At 39.2% G+C, this 22,533-nt stretch overlaps 2 protein-coding genes across 6 annotated transcripts in view; one reads left to right on the plus strand and one right to left on the minus strand.

Moving 5' to 3' along the window:
- metap1 (methionyl aminopeptidase 1) overlaps nt 1-1,169 on the minus strand; it is a 48,341-nt gene extending 47,172 nt beyond the window's left edge. For all 4 annotated transcript variants that reach the window (XR_013932094.1, XR_013932095.1, XM_080413782.1 and 1 more), the window contains exon 1: nt 1,016-1,169. Coding sequence is in view for 2 of the 4 variants with exons in the window: in XM_080413782.1 (XP_080269908.1) it covers nt 1,016-1,156 (141 nt within the window). In the remaining 2 variants the exon portion in view is untranslated. The remainder of the gene's footprint in view (nt 1-1,015) is intronic.
- A 3,616-nt stretch (nt 1,170-4,785) lies between these two features.
- eif4eb (eukaryotic translation initiation factor 4eb) lies at nt 4,786-22,331 on the plus strand. 2 transcript variants are annotated; one of them, XM_080415137.1, is made up of 7 exons: nt 4,786-4,829; nt 9,893-9,996; nt 14,460-14,555; nt 16,056-16,119; nt 16,525-16,638; nt 17,504-17,643; nt 20,055-22,331. In XM_080415137.1, exons 1-7 carry the CDS (start codon nt 4,812-4,814, stop codon nt 20,167-20,169), a joined length of 651 nt encoding a protein of 216 aa, XP_080271263.1. In that variant the 5' UTR covers nt 4,786-4,811; the 3' UTR covers nt 20,170-22,331. The 2 variants fall into 2 exon arrangements, with proteins under 2 accessions (XP_080271263.1, XP_080271264.1); XM_080415138.1 differs by lacking the exon at nt 14,460-14,555.
- The last annotated feature ends 202 nt before the right edge of the window (nt 22,332-22,533 follow it).

The raw sequence follows: 22,533 nt of genomic DNA on the forward strand, positions 1-22,533 counted from the left end.
TTTGGGCTTGTTTCTAAAGTGTAGTTGTTTATTTGGGCTTGTTTCTAAAGTGTAGTTTGTTTATTTGGTCTTGTTTCTTAAATGTAGTTGTTTATTTGGGCTTGTTTCTAAAGTGTAGTTGTTTATTTCGGCTTGTTTCTAAAGTGTAGTTGTTTATTTCGGCTTATTTCCTAATGTTGTTTAAACCAGTGGTTCTCAATCATTTTCATGTCAAGGACCCCCCCAATTGTTTTTGTCTGCGGACTGAAAATATGTTGAGCCATGGGACCAGTGTACCAAATTTGTGTTGTTGAAATATTCCAATTTCTTTTGAAAATAGCAGATCTACAAGCTCACAATGTGTCACGTTGTGAGCTTGTAGATCAGCTATTTTCAAATAGCCGGAGTAATATAGATTTACAAGCACTCATGTGGCCACTTTGCTTCTTTTAGGCTTGTTTTCATAGACCTGGTTGCTCAATTCTCTCACAAAATATGGCAACACTGAGAGCCAACGAATTCGACGAGGTAACCGATGTCCGCGTGACCCCCCCGGGGCTGAGGTTAAGTGGAGTTTTGCTACAGCAGGGGCTATGTCAACCAAAAAACGGCTATATTATGACTCGCCCCCCTCAGAAAAAGAACAGATCTACAAGCCAACAACGCGTCACGTTGCTTGTAGATCTGTTCTTTTTCTTTCATCGTTTTTAGCAAGCGAAGCAAGCCTGTCTGGCTTTCACTTCAGCACCTGTGGAAAACGTGCTTCCCATTTACCACTCGCCTCTCACATCCGGTCTAGCGCCCACCTACCGGATTCACTCATTTCCCCCACCTATACGCAAGCACAAACACCAACCATTTCCGTATCCGCTCTAGACCGGACGTCAGGGGAATAGCTCCCATTCTGGTGGATATATGGGTGTGTGTGTGTGTGTGTGTGTGTAATGTAATGAAGCAGTGCTGCTGCTAGGGGCCTTTGGTCGCGGTTTATGACGCAAAAATGTATTAAAAAAAATAAAAGCCACCAGACACCGACCTGCGAGCAGAAGTAGGAGCCCGGTATGTGCAGCTTGATGCAGGTGGGACACTGCAGCTTGGCCTCCTTGCCGCAGCCCTCCGTTTCGCATTCTCTCTGCTGCTCCGGCTGCTGCTCTGCGTCGCTGCTGGTGTTCGCCATGCTGCCTGTCGTCCAGGAGAGGAGAGGGGATGGGAGGGGAGGGGGAGCCAGACAGGAGGCTGGCTGGCTGGGGGTCATAGGGTAGTTTTTTCTTTTTTATCTATGCATTTGTAAGGCAGCTGTTATTGTGTGTGTCGGGACTCCCCACCAGTGGTGGAAAAAAGTAGTCAAATGTTTTACGGCAATGTAGAAGTACTCTGTTACAAGTAAAAGGCCGGAATACAACATTTACATGAGTAAACTAAAAGTATTTATTGATTGATTGATTGATTGAGTGATTGATTGATTGATTGAATACTTTATTTAGAAATTTGCACATGAAAGTAGCCTACAGTTCAAATACAAGGTCAACTAAATAGGATTAAAAAGCCCATGAAAGCCTAATGGCTTGTTTCAAATGGGGTCCCCATGTACTCAATTCATAGTGAGTAAAAGAAATCCATGTATTCAAGGCTTTATGGGTTGTGCTGCAATTGATAGAAAATAAAGTGCTTTTTTAGGTGAACTCCTTTAAAGTACCAAAAGTAAGAAGTACTAAAATGTTTGAAAATAGCCTAGGTACAAAAGTGGGCTAAAGTGGTTAATGTAGGTTTTATAATGTAATGATTTATATCTGCAAAGTAACTAGTAACTAGGGTTTTCGAATAATTGTAGTTGAGTAAAAGTACAATATTTGCCTCTGAAATGTAGTGGAGTAGAAGTAAAAGTATAGAGAATTGGAAATACTCCAGTAAAGTAAAAGTACCTACAAATTGTACTTAAGTATAGTGAGTAAATGTACTTCATTACTTTACACCACTGGTCCCCACATGATTTTTTGGGGGGGGTCCCCAGATGACAGTAGAGTGACAATTTAAGGACTTTTAAGACCTTTTTAATACTAGTGCAGGAACTAAAACCCCAAAAGTTGACTATACCCCTCCACGGGGTAGAACAAATCGTTTTTTCATATCTTTAGGATGTCCCCTTCATGAAATGGATTGTACCCAAATTGATGTAGATTTGGCCACGGACCCCCACATCTGAAAATATTTGAGCCAGGGACCCAAAGAAGAGAAGATTTGCGTTAAAAAAACTATTTCAAGATTTTTTAACAAATGTTCAACAATAGATTTACAAGCTTTGATTTAGGAAACCGGGCCACTCGTAAATCAAAGCACTCCCATATAGTATGTTTTTGAAATTTTTCAAACAGGAGTTACCATTTGATTTGTAACCATCTAAATTAAAACATTTCAAAAACACGCCATACGACTGTGGTCACAGACAAACTGAGGGATTAAAGAGTTGACTCGTAATAATGTCATGCCAAATGTCATGCTTGTATCACAGAATGAATGATTGTTCCTGTTATCTGCTCTACTATACCTCCCACTCGGCGCGGTCTGTCTGTCTGTCTGTCTGTCTGTCTGTTTTTCCGGGGCAAGACAGATCAGAACCTAATTTATTGTGCAGACTGTTTCGGAAATGTATAATAAGAATAAGAATAACTAGAAAAAGTGCTCCTCGGAGCACAGGTCTCCGCCATGCAGGTCAGGTATGGTTATTGGTATCACAACACCACTAAGGCCTTAAAAACAAGGCTCCAGACATCCCAAAACAAACTGGTAAGGTTACTTCTTGGCCTCAATCATACAACATTACATTACATTACATTACATTACATTACATTACATTACATTACATTACAGTCATTTAGCAGACGCTTTTATCCAAAGCGACTTACAATAAGTGTATTCAACATAGGTAGGGAACGAAAACTACTAATCACCAGAAGTCTTTAGTGCATTTTCTGCAAAAACAAGCAACCAAGAGTATACCGAGCGCTAAGGTAAAAGTGCAATATATCAGCTACCTATTTCCTTAAACAGATGAGACAAAATAGCTAAGTCAAATAACCACATCACAACCCATCTAACCCCTGCTCACTTTGCTAGGGTTGGATGGCTCAGGGTTGAGGACAGAGTATGGCAACTTGGCTTGGGCCTGGTCTACAATATTCGACAGAACATTGGGATCCCCCTGTATTTGTCAAAATACTTCCAAAACGTAAATGAAGTCCACAATCATAACACCAGAGGCAGCTCCACTGATCATGTTCAACCAAGATTTGGCACAAACAAGGGAATGAACTCTTTCTCATGCTATACAACAAAAATGTGGAATGCCCTACCCAAAGGAGTAAAGGAGTGTAAAACCCTACTCACTTTCAAAACTGCCCTAAAGAATCACCTTCCAGGAGGCTGCAATTCCAAACTGGCCCCTGTCAAAGTCCTAACCTACCCCCCCTCCCCCTCCCTCCTCCTAAAACTGTCTATTGTACATATTTCTTGTTTTTCATACCAGTAATATATAACATGTATGACGTTCTGCATAGTAGTGTATATTTGTATGTCTTAAATGTCATCATGATTTGAGTGCACAGGATCTCATTTTAAATAAGCCAAGTGCTTTTATGAGCGATCCAGTTTAGAGGACCTTGTATTGTGATTTGTACTTCCATGTACTGTTACCATGTCTTTCTAAATAAAGTATTCAATCAATCAATTGTGGTCCAGCAATGTTCGGAATTCACCAATCAGGATGGAATATGAAAAATCAGACGGATCCGTCTTGATCACTTGACTATAAAGATAATGTGTACCGATTTGCGTGATGTTTGGACAAAATCTGTAAGAGTAGTGTCAAAACATTTGTTTTGCAAAAATCGGCCTCTTGGTGGCGCTATAACCATAGAGGTATAATATAACTTGAGGGCGGATTGCCCCAGCTATCATTTCAATGAATGTGCTCAGTGGCGTTTTGATGCACCCGGAAGTAAGAATAGGATATGGAACCAATATGAACCAATGGAATGGATCCATGGGTCGTGACGCGTTGTGAGCATGCGCACAAAACGGGAGACGCACGCGCAGTAGCATCTAAGTGCATTCTCAGATTTGACCACCAGGCTTGGCCGCTTCACTGTTCTACCGTAGTTCTGGGGGCTTGGCTATAGGCCCATGTGGGGCAGAGGTTCTGCTATGGCATCCAGGGAGTGTTTGTGCAGTTTTGCTGCGATCAAGCCAACAGTGCCGGAGATTATCTGACCACACACACACACACACACACACACACACACACACACAAACACACACACACACACACACACACACACACACACACACAGGGTGCAAAACATAGTCTCGGCCATGCCTTTCGGCCTGGCGGAGACAATAATAGTTATTATTATTATTATTAGTAGTGGTAGTAGTAGTAGTAGTAGTAGTAGTAGTAGTAGTGGCAATATTATTATTTAGTATTATTATTTAGTAGTAGTATTTATACGTTCAGACTTCAGAAGGCAATTTTAAACTGAAGGTCTCCAAGTTTAACGCGTGCCTGAAAAGTAGGTTTAGGGCAATAAAGTAACATAAGACACCTGCGCATGCCCAATCAAGCCGTCAGGTGGGGTATAGCTTTGTCCAATCAACGTCTACGTTCCGATCTTTGCCCACATTTATGTTCCGTCGCAGGACGGTGCCGCGCGTAAAAAATAGCAGATCTACAAGCCCACGCGTCGTCACGGACAGTACGCCCCTTGGGCTTGTAGATCTGCTATTTTTGACGCGCGGCACCGTCCTGCGAAGGACATATACACGTCAGGCTGTGAAAGATGGCGACCGCCGGACCGGTGAGAACTTTCACTTACAGAACACTCCAAAAACATCAAAAATCACGTTTTGTACCTCTGTGACATCACACATACATTAAAGTTACTGCATAAAAACTATACACGTAAAAATAAATAACAGTTATTAATAATTATTTATGATTATTTAGAACTGTATGAACTTTTTTATTTTTTTTACTGCTCTGCCAACCCACGACCCCCTGTCCAAATAGAGTTCTGAAGACTGACTGGGCTCCATTTACTTTGCAGCTTGCAGATCCGGTCTAGAGCGGAAGCGGAAACCGCTTGTTTGCACAGATATTTGTTCGCGTGGAAATGACCGGATACAAGGGGCGGGCTCTAGACCGGATATGAGTTCCGACTAGTGAAAAGAAACCAAAGCTTTTCCACTGTTCACTGTGAAGAAGTGACGCGAGGTTTAAGTTCACGTTAGCTCCCGTGCTAACAGCTGTTGAACACAACGTGTTTTTGTTCTTATAAACGTTTCAACAAGTTGTCCATTAACCAACAGTGGTGGAGAAATTACTGCATTTCTTTACTTAAGTAAAAGTATCAATACTGCAATGTAGATATACTCTGTTACAAGTATAGAAGTCCTGTATTCAAAATGTACTCGAGTAAAAGTACAAAAGTATTGGCATCAAAATGTACTTAAAGTACCCAAAGTAAAAGTACTCATTGTGCAGAATGTTCCATTTCAGCAGATAGCAGATAGCTGAAGCGATGCATTGTGAGCTTGTAGATCTATTATTTTCAAATGGCCAAAAGTGGTTAGTGTGTTTTGTAAACAATGATAATCTAAATCTACAAAGTATCAAAGTAACTAAAGTTTTCAAATAATTGTAGTGGAGTAAAAGTATAATATGCAGACATGCAAAAGTGTCACTTTTCAGCTACAGTCACCTTTTTGAACCCAAATAGGGCAATTGTGTGACACCTGACCCGAAAGAAAACAACATGTTGTCACCTTTTTCACCTCGGGGCTGTTTGCATGCCTGAATATGTGCCTCTGCAATGTAGTGGAGTAGAAGTAAAAGTATTGAAAATTGGAAATACTCCAGTAAGTAAACCTCAAAATTGTACTTAAGTACGGTACTTGAGTAAATGTACTTAGTTACTTTACACTATGTTACAACATGCAGTGGCAGTCATGTTGGCTGACAGCTGCCCTCATGTCCTTTTAAAACTTAAATGGATAATTATAATGACTTACATATTATTGCCAGTCCACTAGAAACTTCATGTCAGGAACTGAGGAACAGTTACCCAAGTTCAATAACTTGTCCCCAACTAAACGTAATCCTATTATCAGACAAAATAGTTTAGTGTGGTTGTTGTTGTTTTGTTGATGTTATATATATTAATTTAAACAAAGTTTAACCAACCGCATTCCAAAATAAATAAATAAAAAGACTTCTTCATGAAAATACCTGATTCACAAGCTCACAACACGTCACGATGCGAGCCGTTGCGAGCCTGTAGATCGGCTATTTTCAAATGGCCAAAGAATAGAGTAAAATAATCCTGTACACTGTCTACACTTGCTACTATTAAAAATGTGTATATCGAAAATATGTTCCGGTCGCACTGATCTGGCAGACTGGCACCTGATGAAGGTCAGCGTGACCGTACTTATTTTCTGCATTAAAGGTAGGGTGAGTGATATTTGTTCTAAATGTGTTCTTTTAAAGGTAGGGTAAGTGATTTTCTTTGGTTAAAATAAGTGTTAAATAGCTCTATATTCTGATAGTACTCATTGCTATAGAGTGTTTGTTCAGTAAAAGGAGTCTCCTTGTCTCTCCAGCTCTTTATAAAACAGAAAATGCATTTTCGTTTCAGTTTCAGTTTCATTTCCAATTTTCTCCAATCAGGATAGAGAACTCAATCAGGATATAGATTAAAGAAGTGAAATTGGAAGTGATGACACAAAGAAATGAGCAGGCAAAATTGGAACTGGAACACTATAAAAATGGGTACTTTTTCCTGATTGGCTGAGATTTTGACACCTACCGGAAATGTATTTTCTGTTTATTAAAGAGCTGGAGAGACGGGGAGACTCCTGTTACTGAACAAACCCTCTATACCAATGATTACTATCAGAATATAGTGCTTTAACCTTTTAACAAAATACTTTTTGTTTTAACCAAAAAAGATCACTTACCCTACCTTTAACTAAATGTGTTTGTGTTAAAAGGTTAAAGTTCTACATTCATAAATAATTATTGCTATAGTATAGTGTTTGTTCAGCAACAGGAGTCCCCTCCATCTTTCCAACTCTTTAATAAACAAGAGTGGGTTACCAATTTCAGCCAATCAGGAGAGAGTACGCATCAATTTTGTAGTGTTCCAGTTCCAATTGTGTCTGCTCATTTCTTTGTGTTATCACTTCCAATTTCACATGTTTATTCTGTATCCTTTATCCTGATTGGATACAATTGGTAACACGACCTGAAAATGTATTTTCTGTTTACTAAAGAGCTGGAGAGACGGGAGTACCCCTGTTACTGAACAAACACTCTTATAGTATTGATTACTATTAGAATACAGAGCTATTTAACACTTATTAAATGGGGGAAAAAATAGTTGCTGTAAATGAAGATTATTTTTGTGTCTATTGTTGGCTGTCTACTCCTACACACCTGTCCTATCAAGTAGATATAAAAAGGACTTATTTTACTGAATAAAGTATTAAATAGCTATCAATCAAGCTTTAGCACAATTCAGAAAACAAGTGCAGTTCATTATGCTTCACCGAAAAAGGTGGTTAATAACTTTTATCTCCAACTAAATATAATAATATAATAATTTAATCAGACAAGATAGTCAGTGAATAATAATAATAACAATAACAACAACAACAATAATCCATTGCTCCATTATTGATCTGTTTTGCTTGTTTTGCTTACCAGGGCCGGCAGGAGTGCTGGGCCACTTGCCTGGGGTGCCAAGTCCCTATGTGCGCCATAGGGCGCCCCACCACATTGTTTTCATTTACCTAGCTACCCAATAGAGACCATATTCACACGGCGGCCATTTTGGAATTTAACATTGAAAGTGCCACCCCGTTGCCGTGGCAACCGGGGTGGCACTTCATTGACTTAATAGCAACATGGCCGCTGTGTGAATATGGTCTATACAGACAGGAGTCAGGGAATAAGACAACGAAATTCCACCACAATGAATCGGTCTTCAAAATGAATTGGCGTGCTGAATGAGGACAGATAGACACATCACTTAGTCTTGCTTGCTTTTCGTGGGTTGTGTGTAGAACTTCATATCTATTTCTTGCCTTTGTAGCAGTCCACAGAATGTAGACTAAACCACTTTGTTTCCCGTGGAAGTTTATGTCAATGAGAGTGAGACACAGAGAGGGGAGTGTGCCAGCTGTGTGGCATGAGAAGAATAGAGACAAAAGTGATCTGAATCGTCTAAACCAGGAGTCTTCAACCTTTTTCAGGTCAAGGACCCATAGCTGTGAGAGAGATGTAGTATTACATATTGTATACAATTGTGTTGCAGATGAACCCTTTTCATAGATTTCATAGATTCATAGACTTGTTTGACAGCACTGTCATCAGTGTCGTGTCAATTCATGTTTGTTTGTTGGATTAATTTTAATGTGTATTGTCAGACATTTAACCACTTAAACCCTCAATACTTTGTAAACTTGACCTTTGGTACGCCGAAAATAGCCGATCTACAAGCGTGTCGCAGCACAACACACTGAGCTTGTAAATTGGCTATTTTCGGTGAAAATAGCCAATCCACAATATAGATGCTAGCTAGGGTTCAAGTGGTTAATGTAAAAAAAATCTTATCACACAAATATAGTGGCCCCTAGTAACTCTGAGGACCCCCTAGGAGTCCCGGACCCCCTATTGAAGATGATCTAATCCATTTTTAATTACCCTGACAGTGTTGATTATTACTTACTGTCTGTTGATTACATTTTTGGCTGTCATCTCTCTACCACTATGTTCTTTGCTACAGCCTTCACCCTTCAGTTCCCTTCATTGAGAAGGACACTCAGGTTTACTAGCTTAGCTGTGAAATATATATTAATCGTTTGATTCAGTGAAGTGGTCCTTTAACTACCAACTAGGAATGTTGTCACGATCATGACATTTTAGTTGACGATTGGTTGTCGTTCAAATAATTGCGACTAACAATTTAATTGTGCTTTTTACATTGAACACTGGAACATAAATGAAAATTATATTTCTGCTTGTCTTTTAGGCTTTGTAAACAGACATGGAACAGGGCAGATACAGTGGTGGAAAGTAACTAAGTACATTCCAATTTCCAATACTTTTACTTCTACTCCACTACATCTCAGAGGCAAATATTGTACTTTTACTCCACTACAATTATTTGACAACTTTAGTTACTAGTTACTTTGTAGATTTTGATTATTATTACAAAACATGCATTAACCACTTCAGCCCTATATAAACTTAAGCTCACATTGCGAGCTTGTAGATCTGCTATGTTCAAAGGATTTTTATACATTTGAAAACTTGTGAAATGGGACCTTCTGCATAATGAGTACTTTTACTTTTGGTACATTAAGTATATTTTGATGACTATACTTTACTACTTTTGTAAAAAAAAAAAATATTCCGGACTTTTACTTGTAACAGAGTATTTCTACATTGCAGTATTGATATTTTTACTTAGGTAAAACATTTGAGTGCTTTTTCCACCACTGCTGGAGTTCCTTGCCAAAGCTTGCAGCGAGTTTGAAGTCGGTCAGTCCCATATATGCACTCTGATTGGTGCTTCTGGATAACCGGATCTCCATGTATACCAAATATGGGCGTAGCGGTCAGATCTGACGACTCGACGCCGGGCATGACACTTATTTGTTATATCTTCCGCAGGGGTCGACTTTCTTCTCACTTCACAAATGTTCACGTTTTGTGCCGTGATGTCTTGTGAGCTTGTAGATATGTTGTTTTGCCTAAATGTTGCCCTAGAACAGGGACACTAAGTTACATGTGGCTGGCGACAGCTCTAGTAATGTTCTGTACCAAAGCTTGAAGCCGTGGCCTTGTGTTGTTCAGGAAAGCAACCCTACTCCCTCCCCCCATGAAGAAGAAGGGCAAGAGGAGACCGGACAAGAAGTTGTGAACCCCGAAGAATACATCAAACACCCTCTGCAGAACCGGTGAGACTCCATAAAACACACCTCTCCATTCATAAAACACATGAAAGAACTCTCATTCATAAAACACCTCTCCATCCATAAAATACCTCTCCATTAATAAAACACCTCACATTCATAAAACACCTCTCATTCATAAAACACCTCTCATTCATAAAACACCTCATTCATAAAACAACTCCATTAATAAAACACCTCATTCATAAAACACCTCTCATTCATCATTCAGCTCACATGAACTACATAAGTAGTAAATATACACTTGTAAAGGATTAAATGATATGTAAATCTGCGTGTTGACTGACGTCAACATAAACAACAACCGTTGTGGTGTACAGTCTATTGTCATGCAATGTATTATCATTGTCCCTGTTGTCGGACTTTCAAATTGAAATGTATTTCTGGTCCAGTAGACATGAAAATAATTTAATATAAATATATACGTATATATATTTTACCGACTGAATGGATTTGTCTGATTAATCACTTAAAGGTAGGGTAAGTGATATTTGTTTGTTTGTTAAAATTAGTGTTATATAGCTCTATAGTGTGATAGTAATATTTGCTATACAGTGTTTGTTCAGTAACAGGGGTCTCCCTGTCTTTCCAGCTCTTTAAAACAAAATACATTTTCAGGTCGGGATATCAATTGTTTCCAATCAGCAGAGAGAACATACACAGGATACAGGATAAACAAGTGAAATTGGAAGTGATGGCACAAAGAAATGAGCAGACACAATTGGAACTGTAATGCTATAAAGATAATTAAGCTGATACATCTCTTTTAATTGGCTGAAATTGGCAACCCACCTGAAAATGTATTTTCTGTTTACTGAAGCTTGACCTGAAGAGACAGAGATTACTGAACAAACACTCTATAGCAATTTCTATCACAATATAGAGCTTTGACCTTTTCATAAAAATAAAAACTTTTAGTTTTAACCAAAAAATATCACTTAATATCCCTACCTTTAACCTTGTATTATTTAACCTTTGTTGTACAATGGTGGTGTACAAACATTGTGAAAATAGTTGATCTACAAGGTCGCAATGTGAGCTTGTTGATCTGAGGTGAATATATCATTCTTTAAAAAAAAAATCCTCAAAGATTTTCACAAAAAGACCTCAATTTAAGGAATGTTAAAAAAAAATCCAAAACAATTCCACAAAAGAAAACATAATACATAGTGACAATAGCGGATCTACAAGCTCATAACGTGTTGTGAGCTTGTAGCTATTTGCACTATTTGCATTAGGACTTTAGGAAGTTATTAATTCATAATGCATTTTTACAAGTTTGGGTCCCTGGGACACAACACATTTTTCTGTTGGGTATCAGCTGAAAACGTTTGTGAACCCTTGCTCTAAATTCCTTGTAGGGCTAATATCTCATTGGCAGCCATAACTATGTAATGCAGCCAAAGTTGAACATTTTACTCCAGTTATGATGTCAAAGGGTACAATCAGTGAATATGAAAACCAAGGGGATTACAGTTTGTGGGCGTTATAATTTAGTCTCTATTACGTTTCTATCCATTTTGAAGACCTACGTACATTTGCACACACACACACACACACACACACACACACACACACACACACACACACACACACACACACACACACACACACACACACACACACACACACACAGACTACGTGCCAGACTTGCCAAAAATACTAATGAATAGCTTACATTTCCCAAAGCAGCTAATACTGAATAATTCCTTAATCTCAAATGTCAATAACCTTTTAAATAAATTCTCTTCCTGAATTCGGTACAGCTGAGCTTTCCATAAGCGCCGATCTACAAGCTCAGAGCAATTTGTCATACGACAATGTACAGTATATTGGGCGAAGACATTTATGGTCTTAAAAGGGGGGTGGGCGATTTTTTTTAACCCATTAAGACCTGGAACGCATCTGTGTCATTTTATGATTTCTTTGGCTATTTTTGAAAAATCTTGAAAATGTTTGCAAATCTTTGAATATATATATATTTTTTAAAGTGAACATTTTTAACTCAAATCTTTGCTTCTGGGGGGGTCCCTCGAACAATATATTTTGAGATGGGGGTCCGCGGCCAAATACTTATCATTTTGGGGGTCCTTGACATGAAAAAAGTTTGAGAACCACTGATTATAGCAACAAACGTTTTTTCAAAAAACAGTTAGGATTTAGAGTTACAAATGTTCGCTTAAAAATATATATATATTCAAAGATTTGCAAAAAGCTTCATGATTTAAAAAAAAAATGAGTACAAGCTCATAGCGCGGTACTCGGTGCCGCGCTATGAGCTTGTAGATCTGCTATTTTTGAATAGCCAAAGAAATCTAAAAATTACACAGATGCGTTCCCGGTCTTAACTCTTTCAGTGCCAAGAGTATTTTCATAAAGTACTCCCAAACTGCCAGGAATTTTATTTTGCAATTTTGTAATTTTTCATTCAAATAAATGATCTGATTGGGGTTTTAAACCCATAATACAGTTCTACCAGTAGAGAGCAACAAATCGACACATTGATGACCTCGCTGGCTCACTCGCCCCCTCCCAAACAGGCTCACGTCATATCCGGTCAGAACCGGATGTTGACATTTTCGTTGATCGCGCTAAATTACGATGCGATACACGACTACGATGACTGATCGTCACCCAGACCAAAGAGAGTAGACGTGGACCTCTCCGTTCGCTTTTTATACCGTGTGAAAAACCGTGACTTTCCCTATTCTGGCCGAAAATCACCGGAGAAAAACAACGTGACCCGGAAATGATTTATTTTTTTTACATCCGGCTCCGGGTGAGTCTGATGTAGTCAGGAAGCGAAAGTGATCATGAAAAATAAACAGAATAACGCGACCACAGTCAAAAGTAAAAACTCGGGATTTCTCGTGCTGGCACTGAGGGTACTCGGGAAAAACTCGGGATATGTCGGGGCGTGGCACTGAGAGAGTTAATGGGTTAAATCTAGCCCTGAAACATGACTGTCATACCATGACAGTCATGGTGCCGAGTCCCCCTGGTCTAAAGTTGTGTTCGATTTTTTCACATTGCCATCTCTCACATAAACATAAACGTTCAGATTTCAAATATAAAGTGCTTACCACCGAGCCACGGATGTTACAAGGCGATGCGGACCGCGATGAGTACCCGTATCTCCCGTATTGTTCAATAAAAAGCATTTTAATCCCATCGCCGGCCATTTTCTTTTTTTCTTTTTTTTTGTTTTGTAATGTATCAGAGTGCAATACACCTCCCAACCATTAGTGTCGCATGGTTGAAAGTATAGGAGACAATTTGGAGAAAATGGACGGCGATGGGATTAAAATGCTTTTTATTGAACAATACGGGAGATACGGGTACTCATCGCGGTCCACATCGCCTTGTAACATCCGTGGCTCGGTGGTAAGCACTTTATATTTGAAATCTGAACGTTTATGTTTATGTGAGCGATGGCAATCTGAAAAAATCGAACAAAACTTTAGACCAGGGGGACAGGGCACCATGACGCTTGTATACAAGCGTCATGTGAACCATGGCTAGGTTAAATCATACCTTAGTGTTAAATATTATTATTCATGACACTTTCTTTTAGAGAAATTACTCCCCCTGAAGAGCTTATACGCTAATCACAGAGGCCTAGGTGGAGTTGACATTGAAGTTGAACAAGTTATTGCAGTGGTTCTCAACTTTTGCTGGATCAGGGCCATAGATAGACTGTTAAAAAATAATGGACGAAGGGAGCCGTCGCGTGACCCATTGGTTTCTACAGACCCGCTTTAAAGCCAATTTTTCTGCGAATTCAAATCCACCATCTTGGAGCTTCCGGTCCCGAAAAGCAACCGGAAACAAATGCAATTGGCTGAAAGAGCAGCAAGGGCGGGTTTTCACTCATTAGAGCCAGTAGAAGCCCTAGAAGCGGATCTTACTAGGGGTTTCACAGAGTAGTCGAATATTCAATCTTCAATAATTGTTTTGATTATAATAGTATAATATATAGTATTATAGTTTCTGAGGGAAGTACATTTGACGGAAGACCTGCCTTACCAGGCTTTTCTTCTCGGAGATGAGAAAAGGCTGGGAGTGAGGCTACCGTTAGTTCCTATTTATCGGTATCACAAAGAAACCTCTTTTTTCTCCAAGGTTTTAAAGAATATATACCATGATTTTATTTTCTTGTTTTTTTTGGGGATTATTTGATGTTATGTTATCATTAAAATCTTAGTGTTTTGCCAGTTATTTTGAGTCCCACTTGCAATATCCTCACGGCCCACATGTTGAGAATCACAGAGTTCTTGGACATCCGGCGTGACTAAGCAGGATTTATTGAAGCATGCATGTGCCAACTTAGCCTTGCGGCTCCATCCATATAATAAGTTCCTTATTTGCTCTGTGGCTTATGGTCTTATAATTAGCTTTGTTGTACCATGGCGTTTAATGAGTCTTGTTTACCTCTCCGCTGTCACCAGATGGTCTCTGTGGTTCTTCAAGAACGACAAGAGCAAATCGTGGCAGGACAACCTGCGAGTCATCTCCAAGTTTGACACAGTGGAAGACTTCTGGGCGTAAGAGTCTAACCCACTTCTCATTGTCAGCATTGTGGATAATAGACTCTGTGCACAGCAGCCATTATTGGGAAAGAAATTGGGCCTCTTCCTTACTTCCTTCACAGGTGTTACCAATTATACTAATGAAGGCTCTGTTCCATTCTGGTCAAACAGAGTCAGGGTGCTGATATTGTGCATTTTGGCTCACTGGAAACACTCTGCTACACCAGTGGGTCTCAAAGTGTGGTCCAGGGACCCTTGTGGTTCCTTGAGGGGGTTCCAAATGGCCCCTTACGGGTTTGTAACTCTGAGAGTGTAGAAATGTATACACTCTCAGAGTTATGGGGGTCCTTGAGATGTAAACGTTTGAGAACCACTGTGCTACACTAAATGGAACAGAGCCTTAGGCCCAATTTCTTTCCAATATGGCTGCTGTGCATAGAGCTTATTTTGTCGCTGTCAGACAGAAACCTTGTATCTCTCCTCCATATTTCAACTTTTCATGTTTATTTTCAAAAAATGAATGCCCTAGGTTGTCATACAACAGTGTCACACTTAAAGGGATACTTCACTTTCGGTGAATATTTTTTTTAAATGTGTCCCCGGCCCGAAAGTGAAGTATCCCTTTAATTAGTGAAAATAGCCGTTCTACAAGCTCACAACATGTCGCATCACAAGGCGTTGTGAACTCGGCTATTTTCATATTTTTTTTACTTGAGAACTACATATTCTTCGGCCTTCAAATCTGGTAATCAAGTTGTCTCCATATATGGGCATGTTATGTTTGTGGCACCCACCTTCCACCTTCTCCGTGACTATCCACCATCTACCCACAAGGCAATTTTAAACAGTTAACAAGAGCTTGTGACTAAATAATATTTCCTGAAAAGAAATGGTTTTTTAGACATACAGGGTTTCCACCAAACATGAACACTGCCATATAAACCACTATGTGATGTGCTTGGAATGATGAGCATTCATGTGCTTGTGATTCATTGTAGTCTCTACAACCACACGTTGTGTTCATGTTGTATTGTTCACGTTGTAGTCTCTATAACCACATGTTGTGTTCATGTTGTATTGTTTACATTGTAGTCTCTATAACCACATGTTGTGTTCATGTTGTATTGTTCACATTGTAGTCTCTATAACCACATGTTGTGTTCATGTTGTATTGTTTACATTGTAGTCTCTATAACCACATGTTGTGTTCATGTTGTATTGTTTACATTGCAGTCTCTACAACCACATGTTGTGTTCATGTTGTATTGTTTACAGTGTAGTCTCTACAACCACATGTTGTGTTCATGTTGTATTGTTTACATTGTAGTCTCTACAACCACATGTTGTGTTCATGTTGTATTGTTTACAGTGTAGTCTCTACAACCACACGTTGTGTTCATGTTGTATTGTTTACATTGTAGTCTCTACAACCACATGTTGTGTTCATGTTGTATTGTTTACATTATAGTCTCTACAACCACACGTTGTGTTCATGTTGTATTGTTTACATTGTAGTCTCTACAACCACATCCAGCTGTCCAGCAACCTCATCACAGGATGTGACTATTCCCTCTTTAAGGTAAGCTTCCATAACAAGTAAACCTGCACATCATCGCTGTCAGGCTGAAACCTTGTATTTCCTTATTTCTTTTTTTTAAATGTTTTTTTCTTTGTAAATCAAGGCCCTATACCTCATCATACAAGAGTGTCGCACACAAGTAGTGAAAATAGCGGTGAACTTGTAGATCTGCTATTTTCAGTGTCCAAATGTTTGAAAAGGTGTGATTTATTTATTCACTTATTCATTCATTCATCTTTTCACCTATAATGACATGCCCAACATAGGGACACCGGGCTGAAAGTGGTTAGAAATGTGGACACATTGACAGTTACCAATACAAAAAAACAAAAGCCAAATAATGGCCGATATAATGGACAGAGCAGGGTGGGTTTGTAACTGTGTTGTCGTCCCTTGTCTCTGCAGGACGGCATTGAGCCCATGTGGGAGGATGAGAGGAATAAGCGAGGAGGACGATGGCTGATCACACTCAACAAGCAGCAGAGGAAGCAAGACCTGGACCGTTTCTGGCTGGAAACGGTAACTCACTTTGAACCACTATTTCCCAAACAATGGGTCGGGACCCATGGGTGGGTCGCGGACCAATTTTTATGGGTCACGAGTAAATATACCCTTTTCGTTCGTTTAAAAAAAAGAAATATATTTCAAAAGATTAAAAAAAAAATAAGGTTTAAACAAACAAACAAAAAAACACATGTTTCAAAAGTATTTCATGAATGAAATAAGAAAATTAATATTTTCATGAATACATAAATAATAGTTTTCAAAGTGTTGAAAATAGCAGATCTTGGTGCCGTGTTGTGAGCTTGTTGTAAATGTGCTATTTTCACTAGTTTGGGTCCCGGGCAAACGTCAAATTTTTCTTTTGGGTCTTGAGCTAAACATTTTGGGAACCACTGCTTTAAACTGTAGACTAAATCATGGGTTGTCGGAGTAAAAGTACAAAAGTATTGGCATAAAAATATACTTAAAGTACCAAAAGTAAAAGTACTCATTATGCAGAATGTCCCATTTCAGAAGTTATCATGTGTCGAGACTCGTTGTGAGCTTGTAGATCGGCTATTTTCAAATAGCCAAAGTTTAAATAGGGCTGAAGTGGTTAATGTATGTTTTGTAATAATAATCAAAATCTACAAAGTAACTAGTAACTAAAGTTCTCAAATAATAGCAGTGGAGTAAAACGTACAATAGTTGCCTCTGAGAAGTAGTGGAGTAGAAGTAAAAGTACTGAAAAATGGAAATACTCCAGTAAAGTAAAAGTGCCTCAAAATTATATTTTAAGTACAGTACTTGAGTACATGTACTTAGTTACTTCCCACCACTGTAGTTTGATTAACTCTGCCACACGTGTCCTATTTCTGTCCAATGGCATGGTCCACCACAGCTGCTGTGTCTGGTGGGAGAGGCCTTCGACGACCACAGTGACGAGGTGTGTGGGGCCGTGGTCAACGTCCGCACCAAGGGAGACAAGATCGCTGTGTGGACGTCAGACTTTGAGAACCGGGAAGCTATCACACACATAGGGTGAGTCTGTCTGTCTGTCTGTCTGTCATTCAATGCCAGAAAAAAACACTGTCTAGTAGCCACAGTGCCTGCAATTTTCACTCACCTTTGAAAAATCATAGAATATTATTCTTCACAGCGATCGACCATCCGAAAGACGTAGCGGGGTCACATACACTCAGAGAAAAATAATTGGCCAGCCGCGATCGTCCATTCCATAGATATGGACAGTTGAATGAGGACTGGTTTTCCCCCACAACAACAGAAAGCACAGAAAAAGGCGTTTTCTTATTTTTTTTTCCAAAAGGAAGTAAACGTGCTGTTTTTTTGTGATCACGTGGTTTTGCTGCCTCTGAAGGACTCAGATGGTGATCGCTGGTTTGCAAACAGCACCATCTGGTGGATGAACACTAAAACACGTCAATGGCACTCAGAGCCTTTGGTAAAAAACACGTCAAACATGTCAATGGCACTGAATGAGTTAACACTTTCTGTACACTTTTTTGAAAGAAATCATAATACCTGATGATCATGTTTTAGGGGGGGGGGGGGTTAATCACGGCACCCCGTCTTTAAAATTAGGTTTTTATGTGGACACGCATCCAGTTCATTAAGTATACCTGGTTCTCACCTTAGCACCTCCCACCTGAACCTGTCCCTCCTCCTACAAGACTACCCACCTGTCCTATCCTCATGAAAGGACTGCCCATGGCCCTTCCCAGTTGTTTATAAAAATGCTCTAGAGCAGTGGTTGTCCAACTGGGGTCTGGGGACCCCCAGGAGTCCTTGAGGGGGTTCCAGAGGGTCCACAGCAAAATTAATTTAGCATCAAAATCAGTGTAACCAGTTGAAACCTATACATTTGCTATTTGAAAATAGCAGATCTACAAGCTCACAGAGTGACGCATTGTGGCGCTATTTTATGTTTTCAAAACATCTTAGGGAAAAACGTTTTTAAATAACTTATAACTACATTTTAATTTGGGGGTACTTGACATGAAAAGGTTTGAGAATAACTGGTCTAGAGTTAGCCCTCCACTTCCGGTGGTGCGCCTATGTTTTCATTTCCACTAACAATATTTCTCCACGGAACACTAACACCATTTCTCCCAAAGAACATGGATCGTTTTGGTTATAAGCCCACTTGTTTCTATGATGAAAGAGCAAGTTAAAATGTTACTAACTTTCCGTGGTTTTGTTGGCTCCGAGGACGCTATTGTTAGATGAGTTTCGGTTTGTTTCCAGTGGGAAGCGAGCCGCACACATGTAAATCCCGCCCACTACATTTGATTGGGTAAAGCGCGGCCTGCTTCCTGATCTGAAGGCACGCCCACTTGTAGCCAATGTGCATGGGTTCTCAACACGGCTCCCGACAGATTCAAGCGCAGCTATGAATCTGTTCTTTTAACTCTTTGACTGCGGTTGACTCGATAACGCGTCAATTGCTAGTTTGTCCAGTTGGCCGTCGACGCGTTAGACGCGTTGGACGCGCGTTCATTGTTTAATCTCTGATCGCGCTATTCTGCAATGTTTCACTCTAGGATTCGAGTTCCACTTACTTCACCCACACTTGCATCCGGTTTTATGACGCAGATTCCGTTTCCGGTTTTCTTTTTTTTTCCCACGGTCATTTTCGGCCAGAATAGGGAAACACACGGTTTTTCACACGGTATAAAATACGAACGGAGAGGTCCACTTCTATAATCTATAGTCTGGGTGACGAACAGTCGTCGCCGTCGTGTATCACATCGTACATTTTTGCAATCGGAGAATCTGAGAACACGTCACATCCGGTTTGACGTATTTCATTGTTTGGCTCTGTTGGGGGGGGGGGGGCAGCGAGTCAGCGAGCTGATGAAAGTGTCTATTTGCTGCTCTCTACTGGTGGAACCATCGTATGTGTTCAAAACCGCAGCTAGACTTACTATATGAAAATTAAATAACAAAATAACAAAACAAAAAAAACACGAAAATCGCTGGCACTGGGGGAGTACTTTATGAAAATACTCTGGCAGTCAAAGAGTTAACAACAGCAAAGCTTGGAAAAATATAATACATTGTATTTTTAGTTGGACCCTATGGGCCCATTTGGTTGCATTTAATAATAATAATCTAAATACATTATATATATATATATATATATATATATATATATATATATATATATATATATATATATATATATATATATATATATATATATACTGTATATATATATATATAATTTATATTTATATATATATATTTTTTGTTGGAAATAAATGTAACCAAACAGAGTACTTTTTCCACCACTGGTAGCCGGTATACTTAGTTACAGTCCACCACTGTTTCTAACGTGAGCCGTGTGTGTGTGTGTGTGTGTGTGTGTGTGTGTGTGTGTGTGTGTGTGTGTGTGTGTGTGTGTGTGTGTGTGTGTGTGTGTGTGTCTACAGGAGAGTTTATAAGGAGCGTCTGGGCATCCCCATGAAGGTGTCCATCGGGTACCAGTGCCACGCAGACACTGCCACGAAGAGCGGCTCCACCACCAAGAACAAGTTTGTGGTGTGACCAAGCACCCAGCCATGTGCCTACTAGTCTTTATGTTGTCGGTGCATAGCTCTGGTCCATAACGTTGGGAGTTCTCCTTAATGCTGTGTGTTTCCCTCATTTGAACGTGACCAGTGGTGTAAAGTAACTAAGTACATTTACTCAAGAATTTACTTAGTACTTTACAAGAACTTTTAGGTACTTTTACTTTACCGGAGCATTTCCAATTGTCTATACTTTTACTTCGACTTTAGTTACTAGTTACTTTGCAGATATAAATATATTACATTATAAAACATACATTAACCTCTTTAGCCCTATTTTATACCTAGGCTATTTGAAAATAGCCGATCTACAAGCTCACGGTGCCACGCGTTGTGAGCTTGTAGATCGGCTATTTTCAAACATTTTAGTACTTTTACTTTTGGTACTTCTACATTTTGATACCAATACTTTTGTACTTTTACTCAAGTAAATTTTGAATTCCTGACTTTTACTTGTAACAGAGTACTTCTACATTGCAGTTTTGATACTTTTACTTAAGTAAAACATTTGAGTACTTGCTCCACCACTGAACGTGACCATGCTGTCTACAGTTAACCCATTAAGACCGGGGTCCATTTGGTTCCATTTGTACTTATGTAGTTACATAAGTACAAAGTACAATGTAGTTATGGGGGTCCTTCCAATCAAATGAGTGAACCAACTGGCATCGTCCGCCCGTTCAAATGAGGAAACGACACGTACAGTGGCTCAGTGCTAAGGAGAACTATAACGCTATGGACCAGAGATAGTTGGTGCATATGTTTACTTCACTGCTGCAAAGACTGCGTACCATGCAATCTGGAGGCAAACCATTTCAACCACCACCTACCAAATATGAACATAAAACCAAACCCTGGACTTGAACCACCCGGGGAGAAAAAAATAAAAATAATGATGTAATCTTCACAAACACTAAAAGCTAGATTTGTACATAGTTGTGTGCGGTTGTCGTGCACCGAACATATCAAGATAGCAAGCTCACAACTAGCAGTGGTGTAAAGTACCTAAGTACATTTACTCAAGTACTGTACTTAAGTAAAATGTTGAGGTATTTTTTACTTTACTTGAGTATTTCCAATTTGCAGTACTTTTACTTCTACTCCACTACATCTCAGAGGCAAATATTGTATTTTATTCGATACAGCTGTTGAGTGTAGCGGATCTGTACAGTGACGTGAGGTGTAGAAGGACAAGAGTTAAATCAAATCACAGGGGTACAAGCGGTCAATCATCTGACAAAGATGATCAGATGTACAAGCTAACAACACGTCGCGGTGTGACACGCTGTTAGTTTGTAGATCTGTAGATTTGATGACGTCAAATCTGTGACATCTTGTTAGTCTTAAAGTGACACTACAAACAATACGGATCTGTTAAGAATGTATTTTCATCTCGTCTTTCCATCCAGTAACAGAAAAAGTATCTATAGTGGTATCGATAAAAACTCGGATCATTAAGCATTATCAATCACCTTGTGAGCTTGTAGATCGGGTATTTTTGGAGCGTGACAGCCGCACACTACCATGCATAAATCATGCATAACGATGACAATAATCAATATCAAATGAGAAAATGTGTGCTGCATGCTGTTTCTAAAGAAATGTTTGTTGATTTATTTAATGGCAGGGAATTCTTACGAAATGAAAATAATGCATAAAAATACCTTTATTTCTGTTGCCTTCTCTTACAGCTCTTGTGTATTGCTGTAACCCCTTAATGTTAAAGCCTTTTTTAATTTATTCTATCAATTTGCCTACATATTATATATAGTTATTATTATTATTATTATATATTAGTAGTTTAGACCTTTTATTTTATTGCTTACGGCCTCAAAACCAGTGCACATAATCAACCTTTTATGATAATTTCATTACTCAATGATTCATTTGAGTGTCGACGTGATTAAACAAATATTTGGTTTTTGCAATTTGAGTATTAAGTTGTTTTTATATTGTGGAATACATATTTTCTTTCCACCTGTAATTTGTACATTCCTTGTTAGAAATAATTTAATATTCAAATCTCACGGATGCTGACCTGAACTGTGTCCATTTCCTAGTGACTGAAATTGCTCTGCCTTCTAATGGAACACACCGTCATGAGGATTTCTCTGAATAAAGATGTTTTTTGTGACATGAGCTGACTTCTCCTCGGCTCATTTTTGAACCCACAGCCCAGGAACAAAGGAGAGCTTTAAATACAGCCCGACTCATGCCAGATGTATGGGTGGTTCTAACCAGTGGTGTAAAGTAACTAAATACATTTACTAAAGGCTTAATTACAATTTTGAGGTGTTTATACTTCACTGGAGTATTTCCAATTTTCAATACTTTTACTTCT

Source organism: Gymnoscopelus braueri (genome assembly GCF_963280865.1).
Source record: "Gymnoscopelus braueri genome assembly, chromosome: 19".
NCBI classification, from domain to species: domain Eukaryota; kingdom Metazoa; phylum Chordata; class Actinopteri; order Myctophiformes; family Myctophidae; genus Gymnoscopelus; species Gymnoscopelus braueri.